Consider the following 16154-nt stretch of genomic DNA (forward strand, 5'->3'; position numbering starts at 1 on the left):
TCCCTCGCGTTTAGTTTAGTTTATTGCAAAAAACTCAAAAACATTCAAAAAAATCAAAATCTTTTCAAAAAGAAATCTTCTACTCTTTTTCTCAAATAAAATTAATTGATCGCGCTTTTTTTTAAAATTTGAGGTCAAAATCTCTTTTTTCAACGCGCAAAACTTTTTGCTTATTTTTTCCTTCAAAATTGAGGTCAAAACCTCTTCAAAAAAATCAAATCAAAGAAAACATTTTTCCAAAACATCAAAAATCTCAAAAAAAAGTCATTTACTCTTTCAAAACCCTTTTCCAAAAACAAAACACAAAACAAAAATATTTTCAATACAAAAGCACTTGGATTTTAAACCAAAGTTGCATTTTTCAAATTCAATCAATCAAAACTTCTTTTTTTTCAAACTCTTGGATTTTAAACCAAGTGATTTCATTACACTCTTTTCTTAAAAAACCTTGGACTTTAAACCAAGAGATTTTTTATCACTTAAACCTTTTCACAAAAAACCTTGGACTTCAAACCAAGTGTTCGCGTCTCTTTTTTTCTAAATAAAACTCAATCAATCAAAACTTCTTTTTTTTCAAACTCTTGGATTTTAAACCAAGTGATTTCATTACATTTTTTTCTTAAAAAACCTTGGACTTCAAACCAAGAGACTTTTTATCACTTAAACCTTTTCACAAAAAACCTTGGACTTCAAACCAAGTGTTCGCGTCTCTTTTTTTCTAAATAAAACTCAATCAATCAAAACTTCTTTTTTTTCAAACTCTTGGATTTTAAACCAAGTGATTTCATTACAACCTTTTCTTAAAAAACCTTGGACTTCAAACCAAGAGACTTTTTATCACTTAAACCTTTTCTCAAAAAACCTTGGACTTCAAACCAAGAGACTTTTTATCATTCAAACATTTTCAACACAAAAGCACTTGGATTTCAAACCAAAGTTGCGCGCCTCTTTTCTAAATCAAACATCAATCAATCCTAATCATTTAGACTTTCTTTCACCAAAACTAAAATTAACCAACCTCACATTTTATGCCACTTTGGCTTTTTCATCTTTAAAACCTTTTTCAAAAACCATAAAAACAAACCAACAAACAAATCGACTTTTTACCCCGAACTACGGTGGTTTGATCCCTCGGGTACGTAGGCATGAGACTTGTCTCTCCAATCAAATAAAATCAACAAAAACATTTTTCTTCTTTTTCATTCTTTAAACATTTTCTAACATCACTTTAATTCTTATACATTTTTCAAAAGCAATTAAAATAAAGCGCGTAGATAGAATAAAAACAAGAGGTTCCTATAGAGTACTATAGATACTTAGGGTGCTAGTACCTTCCCTTCGTATAACTAACCCCCGAACCTTGTTCTCTAAAATAAATAGGGTTTTTTCGAACTTTTTCCCTTTCCCTCGGATAAAATTAAAGATCGGTGGTGGTATATCAAATTGCGATTCGAAGTTAATTAATAACTCGATATCCAAAAATCACCGCGACAATATCGATTTATAAAATGAACATCTTGATGAAGATAATGAACAATAAACAATGAAAAAGATGATCAACGAGAATGATCAATTTAAAAATATTATTTAATAACATGCATAATAAATTTGTCCACCTAAGTGTTACCATGTGATTAGCGGCGAAATTGTCTCTAAAATGTTGCAGGGAACCAAAACTAAAATAAATAAAATTGTGCGCGTGCGCGTGATAGCGTGTGTGTGGGGGGACCAAAATAATTTTTGAAATAGGGGAGTCAAAACTTCGTTTTAAAAAAAAAATGAGGGGCCAAAAAGCCATATTTAACCTTAATATATTAAGGGTGGCACCAAATATAATTAGAATTTAATAGAATTATGTCATTTATTTGCAACACTTCAATTTTTATTTTATTTTTCTGTTTAGATTTTTTATCTCTTAAAATGTGCACAATGTTATCCCTTATATATATATATATATATATTGTTAAAAAAAACACTGAAATGGCAAAGCCATGTAATATTATAAAATTTTTAAAATATTTTTATTATAATAAGGTCGTCTTCTTCCCTAGATTTTCGAATTTTAACTTTAATAATGAATTACAATATGAACATTAAGAAATTAATGATTCTCAAATTCAATTAATTTTATTGAAATATATTTCATAAGAAACGAATCAATGAAGTCTTGACACAATTTTTGAGAGTTGAGGTTTGTTTTCGGATTTGAGGTTTGGTGTAATAGATATGACTGTTTTGGATTTAGTGGAGTTGTTGCGCTGTGAAGTGAGAGAATTCATGGAAATTTGAAATCAGATAATGAAAATTAGAAGTCATGGAAATTAGAAACATGGAATGGAAATTAGAAACGAGAGAGAAAAACACGTTAGAGGGAATTAGGGGTGGACAACGGGTCGGGTTGGGTCGATATGGGCCCAAAAGTTTCATTCGACACAATCCACGGGTGAGGAATACATGCCCATATCGAACCATTTTGGGGGTTCGGTTCATACGGGTTCGGGTTAAACGGGTTTCGGGTTCAACGAATGGATTCCAACGGTTTCAGTAAAGAAAAAATCCAAAAAATTATGGAGCAACATACAATTATATGAAAAATTATCTTAGAAACACCCTTTAATATTAAAACTGATCTAGTACAAAGGATTTATATGGGTTAAATCTCAAACTGAGAACAACAATTTCAAAACAAAGTTGGAGTGGAAAGAAGAAAAATTAGATCCAGCTCAGTATGAAATATGGAGAAGAACAATTTCATACTGATTTCATACCGAAGAAGAAAATTTTTGGAGCAACATACTTTAGTACCAAAACCGTAAGAAAAATTCTCAGTAAGAAAAATTGTTCTTCAGTATGAAATTAGTATGAAATCTGGAGTACCAGAATCGAAAAATCAGTATGAAATATCATCAACCAACACAGATCTATAGACATCAAGCTAAAAAAAAAACAAAAAACTTGAAATAAAAACATCATTTTTTTAAAAGATTTGTGAACACAAAGAAAGAAGAAGAAGATGAATAAAATAAAATAAAAAAAATGATGAAAGATTTGATTTTGCAGAGTAAAGTTTGAATTAGGATTTAGGAGCAAGAGAGGACGAGTTGAGAAACGGAGGAGAAGGAGCGAGTTGACGGCGGCGATTGAGTTTTTCACTCTGCTGCTAGGTTTGGAAAAATAACAAAGTATGAGTGGGGGAGAGCAAACAAAATGAATTGGCCAAAGTTACTGTACGACGTCGTTATAGTTATTATTAGTAATAATAAAAAATAAAAATGGTAGTGAACACGGGCCGGGTCGGTTACCCATGGTTGACAAAACCATATTGGACCCGCCCATCTCAAGTCATGTGAATCCGCTTATTGGGCCCGTGAATCCGTTTTTTGCACTTGAACCCGACCCATTTCGGTTTTTGGAAGCGATTTTTAGCAGTTTGGGCTGGACTTACGGTTTTTGTCCACCCAGGGAATAAGATAAAAGAGAAATGCTAGTTATAGCGAAATTTCTCTCACGAATAACTACGAATGATCTGGCAGACTGACACACCCCACTTGCACTATTTTATGGAATTAATTAATTTTGGTTTTTCTCTTACCTCCTTCGTCATCCACCGCTACCAAAACAACAACACCCCCTTCTCTCTTCTTTCATCCTTCTCTGTCAAATTTTTGGTTGGTTTGTACTGTCTCTTTCCTTGTGTTTTCTCTCAATTGAATTTTATCCTTTTACCCAAGCAAATCCCACAGTGTTGTTCCTCTTAACTCTATTCATTGCCCCCCTCACCCTTTTTTTTTGTTCCATTGATCCTTTGTCATTGTTGTTCCTCTTGGGAACAAGTTCATCTTCGAAGTATTTTTCTCTTTCAATATTTTTCTATTGGAGCTTCCCTCATTCCTTTTATCGAGCATAATGATGCGAATCGAGCTTTAATGAGTTCTAATATGCAACGTCAAGCAGTTCCTCTTTCTTGGTCCGAAAAGTGCATTGTTTCAATAAAGTACAAAATCACAATTAATTTCATTCCAATTTCAGCATGCAAGGTATTAAGATAGTAATAGCATTAACTAATTGCACAAAGGTTGTTGTTGAGAAATGAGTGATGAGTGATTGTGCTAATTCATGGAAGTGGATTTACTTGGCAAATTTTTCCGTTGAATTTGTTCTTAGTGTTCTTTGAGTCATGTAGTTTTATGCTCTGTTTCAATCACAACAAACAATGGAGTTTTTTCCCTCTGCTATCACACCTTCACATATGAAAAAATAGAATTTTTTTCCTTCTGATTTTAATACTACCAAAAAGGTGGGTCTACTCTATAAACGCAAAAAAACAAAAAAAATCAGAAGTGGGTCCCACCACTTCGTGGAATTTCGCGAAACCAGTTTTCGTCAAGATAAAAATGATTAGAGGAAATTGTTTGTTATCCATTGTTTGAACTCTGAAGGTGAATAGAAGAAATTGTTGATTATACATTTGTTTTTCTGCAATTGATTTTTACGATTTTTGATTTATGGATTTGAGGGGTGTGGGTATAATTTTTTCGGTTGAGGATGAAGAGGGAAAAATATGAATATTGTTAGGTTCTTACTTTTTTTAAAATGATTACGTGGACAAAATAATTAAAAAAAGATGATGATATTACTGCTAAGTCATTAACACATTAATATTTTTAAATATAAAATGGAAAAATGACAAACTTTTGCACCTTTTAAGAGATAAATGACCTAAACTAGAAAGAAAAATGAAAAAGGACGAAAAAATTACAAATGAATAAGATAAACTACTATAATTTTGTCTTAGAGTTTCAAACAAACTTTTCAATCATCGCTCAAAGTTCAAGTCTTCACAAAAAATACAAAACTTAAATTAGCGTTTGAAAAAAAAACACAATTTTTAGACCCTTATAAAAAAAATTAGTTCGAATTCTATTTGCTTTTTAAAATAACAATAAATAAGAATAATATTATAAAGATAGTTTCAGATGGATCTTGGCGCAATTCAGAACAATTTGTAATGAGAATAATATTATAAAGATAGTTTATTTACCAAAAATATATTAGGTTGTAGCATAAATGCAGTATATTAATAAAATAAGGGTCTTGTTAACATGTGCCCTTAGAGCACATGTTAAGATATACCAAAATAGAAATTCATCATTTAATAATACAAGAAATTTAATGCTTCAAAAGTTAAAATGCACAAATTAGCATTTAATAATTTCTATTTTTACTTCCTTAACATGTGCCTTAAGGGCACAAGTTAACATTCTCCATAAAATAAATATGAAAAATGCTAATTAACATGCCTGAAACACTAACTAAGAAAATTAAATCTATAAATATGCGGAAAACATGATTGATATTAATTGACAATGTAAAATTATTTTACACCGTCGGTGCATTTCAATTAAATCCATCAATGAAAATTTCTCCTTGCTTATATTTGGCGCGAAAATCAATAGCAAGGAAGTTATTTTCATTTTGGGGATTTTCCCTTTTCCAAAACGAAACCAAGTGATGGATTCAACACCTGCTTCAAAGCGACGTCGTCACAGCAAAGACAACGAGACTGAAGCATCAGCACCGCTGCCAAAACAAATGTCACCGGTGGTTATCTTCGCTCACGGCGCCGGTGCTCCTTCATCTTCTGATTGGATGCTAAGGTCCCATTTTCCCTTTTCTTTATAAATAAATAAATAAAATGCCTTGAATCTTATTTTTTTAGGGTTTTTCTTTTTGTTGGTGAAAGTTTGATCTCACTCTATTTTTGTGATAGATGGAAGAGTATGTTGAAGGAAACCCTAAACGCTGCTGATGTTGTCACTTTTGACTACCCTTGTGAGTTTCTTTCCAATTCAATTAAATTGATTTCATTTCATTGATTCAACATTCAACAATGCTTATACTTAAAATTTAGTTGCTTTAATTATCTAGATTTTGTATTTATTTTAGTAAAATAGCATGATTTCCTATGAAGCATGGACGCGGACATCAGACACATGTTGACACTGATAATAATAAGTGTCGGTGTCAGACACCAACGCGTGTCGGACACCACCGAGATATGCCTGATTTGAGTAGTGTCCGTGCTTTATAGATTTATAGTTTAGTGAACCTTGAGATGATTGTATTTGTTTGATTTTGATGTATATATATTTTTAAGTTTTAACTCCTAACCGAATCTAATGGTTTCGCCATTCATTAGACATGTCTGGTGGGAAAAAGAGGGCTCCTCCTAAGGCAGAAAAATTAGTGGAGTTTCATTCAAATATTGTGAAGGAAACTGCAACTAAATACCCTGGTCATCCTCTCATACTGGCTGGCAAATCAATGGGTTCAAGGTGCATTGTTATATTTATTTATTTATTTTTAAATTTTGATTTGGACATATATGTTAGCATGATGAAGTCCTAATAAATATTATTAGCAGTAAGATATTTATGACATATTTATCTTGTATTTCTTTTTTTAATTTATTGTAGAGTTGGATGCATGGTGGCTAACATGGAAGACATCAACGTTTCTGCTGTACTATGCTTGGGCTACCCATTAAAGGTTTGTTCTTATTTCTGATAGTTTTATGCTAATCTTTGTGCTACAAAGTAACTGATTGAATTTGAATGATTGGTTAGCCTCTTTTACTTTGGGGGTGGGAGTACAGAATAAAATTTCTAACTATTTGTTTATACTCTTTGGTGTACGCCTTGCCCCATTTGTGATTTTGTTGAAAATTCTAAGTCTATTTTATTCATGTTTGGATTGACGGTGATTTTGGCAAAAACTACACTTTGGAGATTCAATAAAATCACATTTCTGCCATGATTTTGTCAAACTCACCGTGATTTCAAACATGCACTTTGTTTTTAATTCTTCTTAAACTAATGTAATTAGGGCCTTTGGTTTTCACTTTTCAGTAGCACCCTCGGTACCTCACTGCTTCGACCTTTTGGATCAGCCATTAAACAATCCTGGGTTTGGAACTTAGTCACACATGAAGCTTGTTGCCCCTTCTCAAGAGTGTTTTATGTGAAAATCGAACCTTGATCCTCTCATTTACAAGCCCAGTGTGTGTTGCCAACTGAGCCACACCCATTGGATTTCAACATTGACTTTATCCCTTTGTTGATGATAAAATTTTACTCTTTAATCTCTATTTTTTTTTGTATTGTCTAGCTTTTCTCTAGAATTTCACTTCATACGTCAGTTTGGCTTTATGCTAGACATAATTTGTTAACTCAAATGATGAAGTTATCATCCTAGTTTCCTAGGAGCATGTGTGTGGATCTCTAAAATCTATACTAAGCTACTTCTTTGAATACTTTCCTTTTCATTTCTTCATGGCTTGCACCATCATTTGCACTTGGGTACTTTAGTTTTCTGTTGAGAAATTGTTGGCTTGCTACACACGAGAAACTATGGGTGGTGCATTAGTTTTCTTAGGGTGTTTTGGGAAAACAGAGATTGTCATTACTATTGAAGGTCGGTTTTTTAAAAATAATATAACTAAGAATTACATCAATTTTGTTGCTACTGTTCCAGGGAATCAATGGTGCGGTTAGAGATGAAACACTGTTACAGTTAACAGTTCCTACAATGTTTGTACAGGTAGCTCTCTTTTTCGAATTTGTCATTGCAGTATGGTATAGTCCTGTACTGTAGTCATAGCTCTCATGTTTCATACACTGTTAAACTTTTGGGTGAACCGTGACTCTAATTTCAATTTCTATCAGTATGGTATTCTTTATTGCACACATAAGTTTTTGGTGTATGCTGATGTTTCTCCTAACATTAGTCTTACGTGTGTCTTGAGCAGGGAAGCAAGGATAGTCTCTGTCCACTTGAGAAGTTAGAGACAACTCGGAAGAAGATGAAAGCGCTCAACGAGCTGCATGTCGTCGATGGGGGTGATCACTCTTTTAAGATTGGTAAGAAGCATCTGCAAGCAAATGGTTCCACTCAGGATGAAGCCGAAGTTGCTGCTGTGGAGGCCATTGCCGCTTTCATTTCTAAATCTCTTGAAAGATGATGATGCTCCCTTCTTTTGTGGATTCTGTAGTGTACCACTACCAAGGTTTGTATATACACTTTCTTGTATCTAGCTTGGCGGTAGTCTAAGCCTTGTTCTTGCAAGTGGGCTGTTTAATTATGTTTTGGGTGGTTTGGTCAAGTTTTTTTTCCTTGCTAACAGAGTAGACATATGAATTTGTTACTGACAGTATTAGAAATCTACTTGGTGGGGACGGTTTTTTTTTTTAACTTAACACAGTTTAACATATTCATGATACTTAGTAACAACAAAGTCATGTAAGATCCTACTGCGGAACAGATCAGTGAAAATAGGCAAAGTTCAATATTTTTTTTTTTTTTTGGTTACAACAAAGTTCAATATCTATTATCTATTATTCATCACAAAGTACATGCAAACAAGTAAAATATGGGCATTTATTTGCCACAATTATTTTTGGGACAAGAATGACATAATCAAAGTATAAAGGCACTGCTTATTTATAAAGATGTTTTTTAATTAAACAAACTTTGCTCAGTTGCATCCCTTGTGCAGCTTCTAGTTCCATTCATCAATTCTGCAGACACACAAAAAACAGAGAAATCAATAGACCTATCAATAAAATAACTTAAAATTTGGTCTAGTCCAACGTGCATGCATTAAATTTAATTATGGAGATGAGCTTGAGAGTTGAGATCTCTTGTGTATTTAAGTGCATCTACCTTTGCCTTTGCCTTTGTCTTTGGAGATTTCTTATCATTGTCACTTTCGCTGTCACTGCTGCTGCTGTTTCCCTCACCATTATTGCGGGACATTCCATTCTTAATCCTCTGGAACAAATTCCCATCCTTCTTATTGTTGAGCTCTCTGTTTTTCTTAGGAGCCCCAAAGCATGTTGTAGTTGCACCATAAGGAGTAGGATCCTCTTTGATTTCAGTGATTTCTGCCTGAACTACACAAACTGTGATATGAGTTTTGGTGATACCGTGCTTCTTGTCGTGTTGGGTCTGAGTCTGACCATAGTGGCGAGTTTCTGTTTTGGTGCCACTTTGGCCATTTGATTCAACCTGACTTTGGGAGCTATAGATTTGGACTTGATTCTGGGTACTGCCATGGCGGGCATGGTGTCCTTTGAAAGCCTTGTTAGTTATATCAGATATTTTTTGGCCGAACGAGCTGTGTTGGGTTTTCGGTTGGCAAGCTTCGATGGCAGTAGAGGGTTTCACAGATTGAGTTGAAGCCATTACAACAGTTTATGTTGATTGCTCACTCTGATTGATTTGTTTGAAGTTGCAGGGTAATTGCATATTAAGGGCCTTTTATTGGGCCACCAAGAGTGAGTTGGGGCTCATAGTCTCCTCCCATAGTGGAGAAATAAAATAACATTCAATTATGCTATTCGAAATATGGCCTCAATAAAAGTAATCTTATCATTTTATCAGCAAAATAAAAAAGAGAACTTATTCTCTGCGTCATTTCAGAACGTATCAGCAAATAAATTATGTGAAAGAACCCAATAATTTTATGGAATTAGCATAATCGATCATGAAGACATCATGAATAAGTTCCCACGCAATTTGTAGACCAAAAATTGCTTTTGTAGAAAATAAAAGCTAATATGCCATTTTTGCTTTTGGTTAACAACTCGTACTAATATAAGTTTTTTTTTTTCTTTCTTCCTGATCAGTCAATTATACTATATCGTGAAAATTGTTGATATCTAGTTTTATCTCACATAAGACAATCATAAACTCTGTAATTTTAACTAGTTAAATTTATAGTTTAAAAATGACAAAATTTATTGCTTTGTAATTGTATAGGTACTAGGTAGGATACTGGAGAATCTCCGATAAGGATATTTAACTAGGTTTTACAGACTAATGATCCGTTCTTTATTTTTATTTTTTTCTCATTGGAACAATCATGAGTCAAGAGTGAGTATAAAAAAAATAGTTCAAGTATAAGGTTTTTTTTTTCGAACAAGCCAACAAGTATGAGGTTCTTTAAGAGTTGCATAATATTAGTTTATTTAGTATGAGTTGCTTAAGCGTTGCCTAAGTATTGGAGTACATGACATTGTAAAGATTGTCGGAGCTAGCCCAAAAAATGGGGGCGGACAGCTATAAATATAAATTGAATACCCAAAAAAAATTCTTAAAAAAAAATCATATCGAGGGTGTATCTAATTTGAATATCTAAAAATATTTTATGTCAATTCATGTGTAAACTTGATTCTTTTTAATTAGTTTTTGTATTTATGTTTATAGTATTATACGAATCTCTTTAAAAAAAATTAAATTTTTTTAACAAAGATTGATGAAACATGAATTTTTATACACTAAAATTCTATTTTAAATAATTTTTTTAGTACTACAAAATAAATTACACATTTTAAAAACATCTATAAATTATCAAACAATAAAACATTTGAAGGAATCATTCAAAAAGGAAATTAGAAAGGATATTTGACTTATTAATAATAGAGATTTTTTTTTCAGAACTATTAAAGGGAGGTTAACCCTCTAAATTAAAATGTCAACTTTTCGTAAAAAAATAAAAATAAAAAAATTAAAATGTCAACTTCCAAATAGAGGGGGTTTATAACCCCCGCAAATTGGAAAGCAGTTAAACAAAATTGGATGAAGACAAACTACACATGCTATTTAACGCAGGTTTAAAACAGACGCTAAATGGCATGTATATAAAAAAAAATAAAAAAATTAGAGCGTGGCTCTGCCCAACCCATGAGGGGCTCCACCTCTATATTTATTAGTAATATATGAAACTCAAAATAGTATCACCATTAAAGATACTCTAATAATTTCGGTTGTTAATTTAAAGCATCTAAACAAGTGCCAAGACATTTCAACTTTGACTTTGAAATAGTTTATGAAAAAACAGTTTATAAAAATACAATTTTCGTTAGTGAGAATTTATAAATTAAGATAAAAATTTATTTATTTGTATAAACTATTTTTTATAAGTTAAAAAATAAGTCAATCTAACGGGGTCTCAAAGTCCCTTAAAAATATTTTTTATAAAGCCGATTCTCTAATTCTAACCAAGTTAGTTAAGGTGTTGTTATAGCTTTCAGTTTTATTTCAGTTAGTTAGTACACTCACTCTCTTTTAAGGTGTAGGCAACCGTAAATCATTCATTCAATTCATATTCAATAAAATAAACTTAAACTTTTGATTTACAAAATGTATACCGTATAAAATAATACATAATAGATTTGTAAGGTATTTAACAACTTTTTGTTTTATAAGATATTTTGGTCGATAAAAAATTATTTTAATATTTTAAATAATTTATACTTGAGACAAAATTATTTATGGTTATAAAAAATTCAGTTTTTGTCTAATCACTTTCTTAAAATTTGGATCGAGTCTAATTCAACCATACAAAACCAACTTATAAGAAATCACCTCTATTTATAAACTCAAATTTAGGTTATCTCACATTCGATGTGAGACTCTTAACAGTCATGCCTCCAATTTATCGAGTTCGAATAGCAATTTTAAAATCAAATATAATACAACTAGAATTTTTCTATTCAACCCCTTTTGACAAATCAAACACACTCTCATTTCTCTCAACTTCAATGCTACTTACACATATTTATTTTCAACAAATAATATTTGACCAAGTCCTTGAGCATTTGTGAAATAAAGCACAATTGGTAAAATCACTTTTTATTATTTTCATATTTTTGCCTCCTCTTATTGAGTTATCAAACCATAATGCAGCTCATTCTCTTATCAAACCATAATCAGTTTTCAGTAGGTCTTAAACTCATACTTGCACCATAACCAAACATAGTACATTGGCTTATTTTCACATATAAAATTACATTCATTGTTATTTTTAAGATACTTTTCTTAATTAATTTTCTTAGCTACAATTTTATACTTCAAATGTAGCTAATTTATTCATACTTGCCAACGATCACCGCACACATTATATTGGACTTTGAGTATAGCAAACTCAAATTTATTATTAGCAGTACAGTTTCTCCTCAATTGCAATGCTGCATACACAATACAACAAAGTTCCATTAAATGAGCACAATAAAATTTCAGATTATTGAAAATTAGTGACAATTTTTTTTTTTTTTTGCATCAATAATGTATGTATATACTTGCCTTCCTGTTGCGACGATTTTCATTGTCGCTGTCAGACTCATCACTGCTACTACCACTGTCGCTACTGTGACCTGATACGCCGTCCTTGATCCTCTGGAACATGTTTCTCTTGTGCTCCCTAACCCTCCTATTTTTCCCCTGGCAATTTGCGGCAGTGGTGGTGGTGCCATTAGCGGCGTGCACATGATTGGCGCTGGTTTGGTTGCATTGGCTAGTTTGATTTTTAGCAACATGCCCTGGTTGATAAATCACCTCTGTTTGGCTATGGCACTGAGTTTTGGTTTGTGTTCCTTCATTGTGGTGCCCGAACAAGCCAGTTATCTTCTGTCCGATTGAGCTATGTTGCTGCTGCTGATGGTGGTGGTGGTTTTGCTGTTGGCAGCTTTGTTCACAAGTTTTGTAGCACTGAGCAGAGGCCATTGCAACAAAGGGTGTGTTTGGTGTGTTGCTTGGTTTTGTTATGACTTATGCTTGCTGCTTATGCTTTGAAGTTTATAGAATGTGCTCCCTATTTATAAGGAACTGGTAAGGAATTGATTGATTAAATGTTACATTTTCAATCAATAAACAAATTTGGAATCTGTCTCCTTTTTTTGTGGTTTGAATAATATGGCATATTATGGTATTTTATTTTAGTGTCAATCACCTTTTTATCATTTTTGCCTACTGAATATATACCAAATTAATATCGTTCATAAACTTTTAATAATTTGGCAGAAATGAGAATCATATATATGGAGCCCTAACTGGTAATGGTCAATTAATTAGGAGTCCCTAACTGGTCCATTTCAGGTGGTGCTACTATGAGAACAGCTTCTATTCTCATCACTCAACCATTTTGGAATTACACGTTAAAAAAATCATACTAATCAGTGTCTCCAAAGTACTAGTTAAAAAATAAAAAGAAAAATTTCATTGAAAATATTTATATTTATATTTTAAAATACTATACAAGTTTCAGTAGCATTACTTTATTTGATTTCTTTAACTAATGTCTTTGGGAACTAGTTAGCATTATCCTTAAAAGAAAAACACAATTTTTGTGTCGAAATGTATTTTTGGACAGTTATTTTCTTGTTCGAATTACATTTCTACAATCATGTATGACTGATATGGAGACCATACCATATGAATTATATTATACTTTGACCATCCATGTCACCATGAGCTCCACCTCAGCATGCCTAGCTCAACTCAACCAAGAGCTCCACCTTTAGCATGCACAACTCATCTCCACCATGAGCTCCATCTTCACGCTAGCTCATCTCCACCATGAGCTTCATCTTCACACTAGCTCATCTCCACAATGAGCTCCATATTCACGCTAGCCCAACTACATCACGAGCTTCACCCTCACGTGATTTGCACGGACAAGTGACGTGAGCCACATGTGCTCTAACTCCACACACCCTGTACGGATGAGCTGATTATGGATCTCAATGTCATACTTATTGGGCCTGAACAGCTCAACTCAAGAAAGGCCCATTAGGTCAAGGAATGTTAGACTATAAAAGAAGACACTTATACTCATTTCAGAGATAGATTCTAGGGCAAATATTGTATTTTACTTTGATCTCTTTAGAGCATTCTTGGAGCTTCTCTTGTGTTGCTCCATATAGCAGCTTACCCTCTGTATACTATGTTCACATACGTGAACAATGTATTTTTTTTTAAAAAAAAAAAGTGAGGCAAATAAATGTTTAGCCGTGAAGGGAAGTTTCACTAGGTTGAATCGACATATTGATCTAAGAGCAACCACACAAGTCACTTTTGACACCACACTTTCACCTTAAGACATTAGATTTATGAGTCATCTAATAGATATGTTGTTTAATTTCAACTCTTCCAATCAATGTGCAACTTTAACTCACACTTAATATATCTAATATATCCGAACAAACTTTATTGCTTATGCTACTAAAAGTTGATTAAGTTAATTTTTATTCTGCTTCCATTCTGCTTTTCTTTTTGATAACATCTTATTATGCTACTTTATTTAGGTTGAAGTTTAACAAAATTGGCAAATTTTCACTCCAATGATTAAGTGTTTATGAGAATGTTATGAGAGAACTTCCAATTGTGCAACTCGCCTCGAATTGCTTAAGCGAATCCTATTATCTTTTTTTTTTTTTTTTTTTATTTTGGTTTACAATGAGTGAGAATTGAATCCATGACCTATAACATACTACCCAAGTCCCAAACCCCTCACCACTATACCAAACCTAGTGGCTTGAATCCTATTATCTCATACTATTAGTTTTAGACAACTCAAACCCTTTTTATTTTACTGGTTTCAATACTTATGAACTTGATTTGCTCGTTTAAGTTTGGACGATGGAAATGGTGGATTATGTGATTATCATTTAATAACTTTCACTTGGAGTTAGTCTTATTTTTGTTATATGTTTTTAGGATAAGATTTGGAGAAACATTGTATTTTTTTTTTATTATCAAAATTACTATTATTATTTTTTTTTTATAAAAATGAACTAAAAGTACATTCAAGCCAAATTAAAAAAGTACAGTAAGTACTAAATTTGCATCCTAAAATTCCATTTATATATCAATGAGTCTAACATTTTTTTTTTTGACAATTTAATGTGTCTAACTTTAATTTTTCATCTTTCAAGATAAACTAGTGTTAATAAGAGATACTCCTAATAATGCATATGAAGCTTATGTTTAAAGAAAAAGCTTTTCTTTAAAGAGTGTGTTATAATTAAAGACTGAAGGAGTACTACTAATACACTCTGTATACACATTTGACTGAGTCTCCTCTGTACTAGAGCCAAGGTGGGAATGCCAAGTTTGGTAGCCTAAAACATCAAAGCTCCTTTTATTCGAAGAAAATAGTAAGGAAGCTTCCATTTCCATATGTTGACTTTATAAGTAATTAAGTAACAAAAAGGACATAAGGTATTGCTAAGAAAATAGTAAGTTTATGAAAAACGCATAATTTTCCATATGTAACCAAAACACTGTGGAAGTATCTATCAAAACAAAATTCATTATATCGTTTTTCTGGAAGAAGAAAAAAAACACTCATCTAGAAGTGATTTTGACAAGTTTAACGGCCAAAGAATATTTGGAACAAGGGTAACCAAATATATATTAAAGGGACTAAAACAAAAACAAAGTTTGTATATTAAATATGAACTCACTTAAAATTATCTTCAATTATCAACTCATTCATACCACACTAGCACACTCATTCTCAAGAAATAACATATCATCTTCGTATTAATTTTTGTATGCAAATTTTATTTATTTATTTTTTTAAAAAATCATTAATAATCAAAATGTATTTTTAATTTATTTAATTACAATTAAAATAATAATTATTAATCAAATTAATTTATAAATTATCTTTTGAATTCAATTTTATACTTCATATAAATACTTGCACATTCTAGAATTATAAAACCATGAGAACAACTTTCCTCAATCATGAAGAATATAAAATGGAGAACAAAGTATTATATATTTTTATAGTATATATTTTAAAATAAAACATTCTATATTTTAGAATTTAATTTATATCCACTATGAGTACTAACTATAACATAGTACTCCCGCGGTATATTAATGTATCCCTCTATGTTTATATTTTATCTGGACCTGAGTGATAAAAGGCGTTTGAACCAAAGAAGAAAAGAAAAGGGTAGATGGCAACAACCATAATCCACGTTAAGTAGTTCTGTGTAAGTAATTATAGAGGGACTAAAGCGTCCACGCGGAATGAAATTTGAATATTCTCTCTCTCTGACCCTTTTGTCTTAATTATAGTTCTAGACATTATTAATAATCTTCAATAAAATGATGACTTGTGAGAGAATATGGCCCTATCATTAACCAATAGTAACTTATTAAGGTGAAGTGGACTAAGTCAGCATTCTATTGGTCACTGATCACTGACCACACTATGCAGTCTTTAGCTGAAAAACTCGGTTTCTCAGTCAAACTTAGACTTCAACTAAAATCCCCCAAAGGGTATCCACTATAAATACAAG

At 32.1% G+C, this 16154-nt stretch overlaps 2 protein-coding genes across 3 annotated transcripts; one reads left to right on the forward strand and one right to left on the reverse strand.

The window, feature by feature from the left end:
• The first annotated feature begins 5450 nt into the window (after positions 1–5450).
• LOC123916639 (KAT8 regulatory NSL complex subunit 3) lies at positions 5451–8347 on the forward strand. Its single transcript, XM_045968146.1, has 6 exons — positions 5451–5657; positions 5771–5832; positions 6200–6335; positions 6477–6549; positions 7534–7599; positions 7808–8347. Exons 1-6 carry the CDS (start codon positions 5512–5514, stop codon positions 8018–8020), a joined length of 696 nt encoding a protein of 231 aa, XP_045824102.1. The 5' UTR covers positions 5451–5511; the 3' UTR covers positions 8021–8347.
• A 25-nt stretch (positions 8348–8372) lies between these two features.
• Positions 8373–12642, reverse strand: LOC123916640. Of its 2 annotated transcripts, XM_045968148.1 has the most exons (3): positions 12501–12642; positions 8722–9218; positions 8373–8576 (listed from the first exon to the last, which is right to left on the reverse strand). In XM_045968148.1, exons 1-3 carry the CDS (start codon positions 12562–12564, stop codon positions 8571–8573), a joined length of 567 nt encoding a protein of 188 aa, XP_045824104.1. In that variant the 5' UTR covers positions 12565–12642; the 3' UTR covers positions 8373–8570. The 2 variants fall into 2 exon arrangements, with proteins under 2 accessions (XP_045824104.1, XP_045824103.1); XM_045968147.1 differs by lacking the exon at positions 12501–12642 and having other exon boundaries at positions 8728–9400.
• Between the last annotated feature and the right edge of the window lie 3512 nt (positions 12643–16154).

The sequence above is a fragment of the Trifolium pratense genome, linkage group LG3 (genome assembly GCF_020283565.1).
Source record: "Trifolium pratense cultivar HEN17-A07 linkage group LG3, ARS_RC_1.1, whole genome shotgun sequence".
Lineage (NCBI taxonomy): Eukaryota > Viridiplantae > Streptophyta > Magnoliopsida > Fabales > Fabaceae > Trifolium > Trifolium pratense.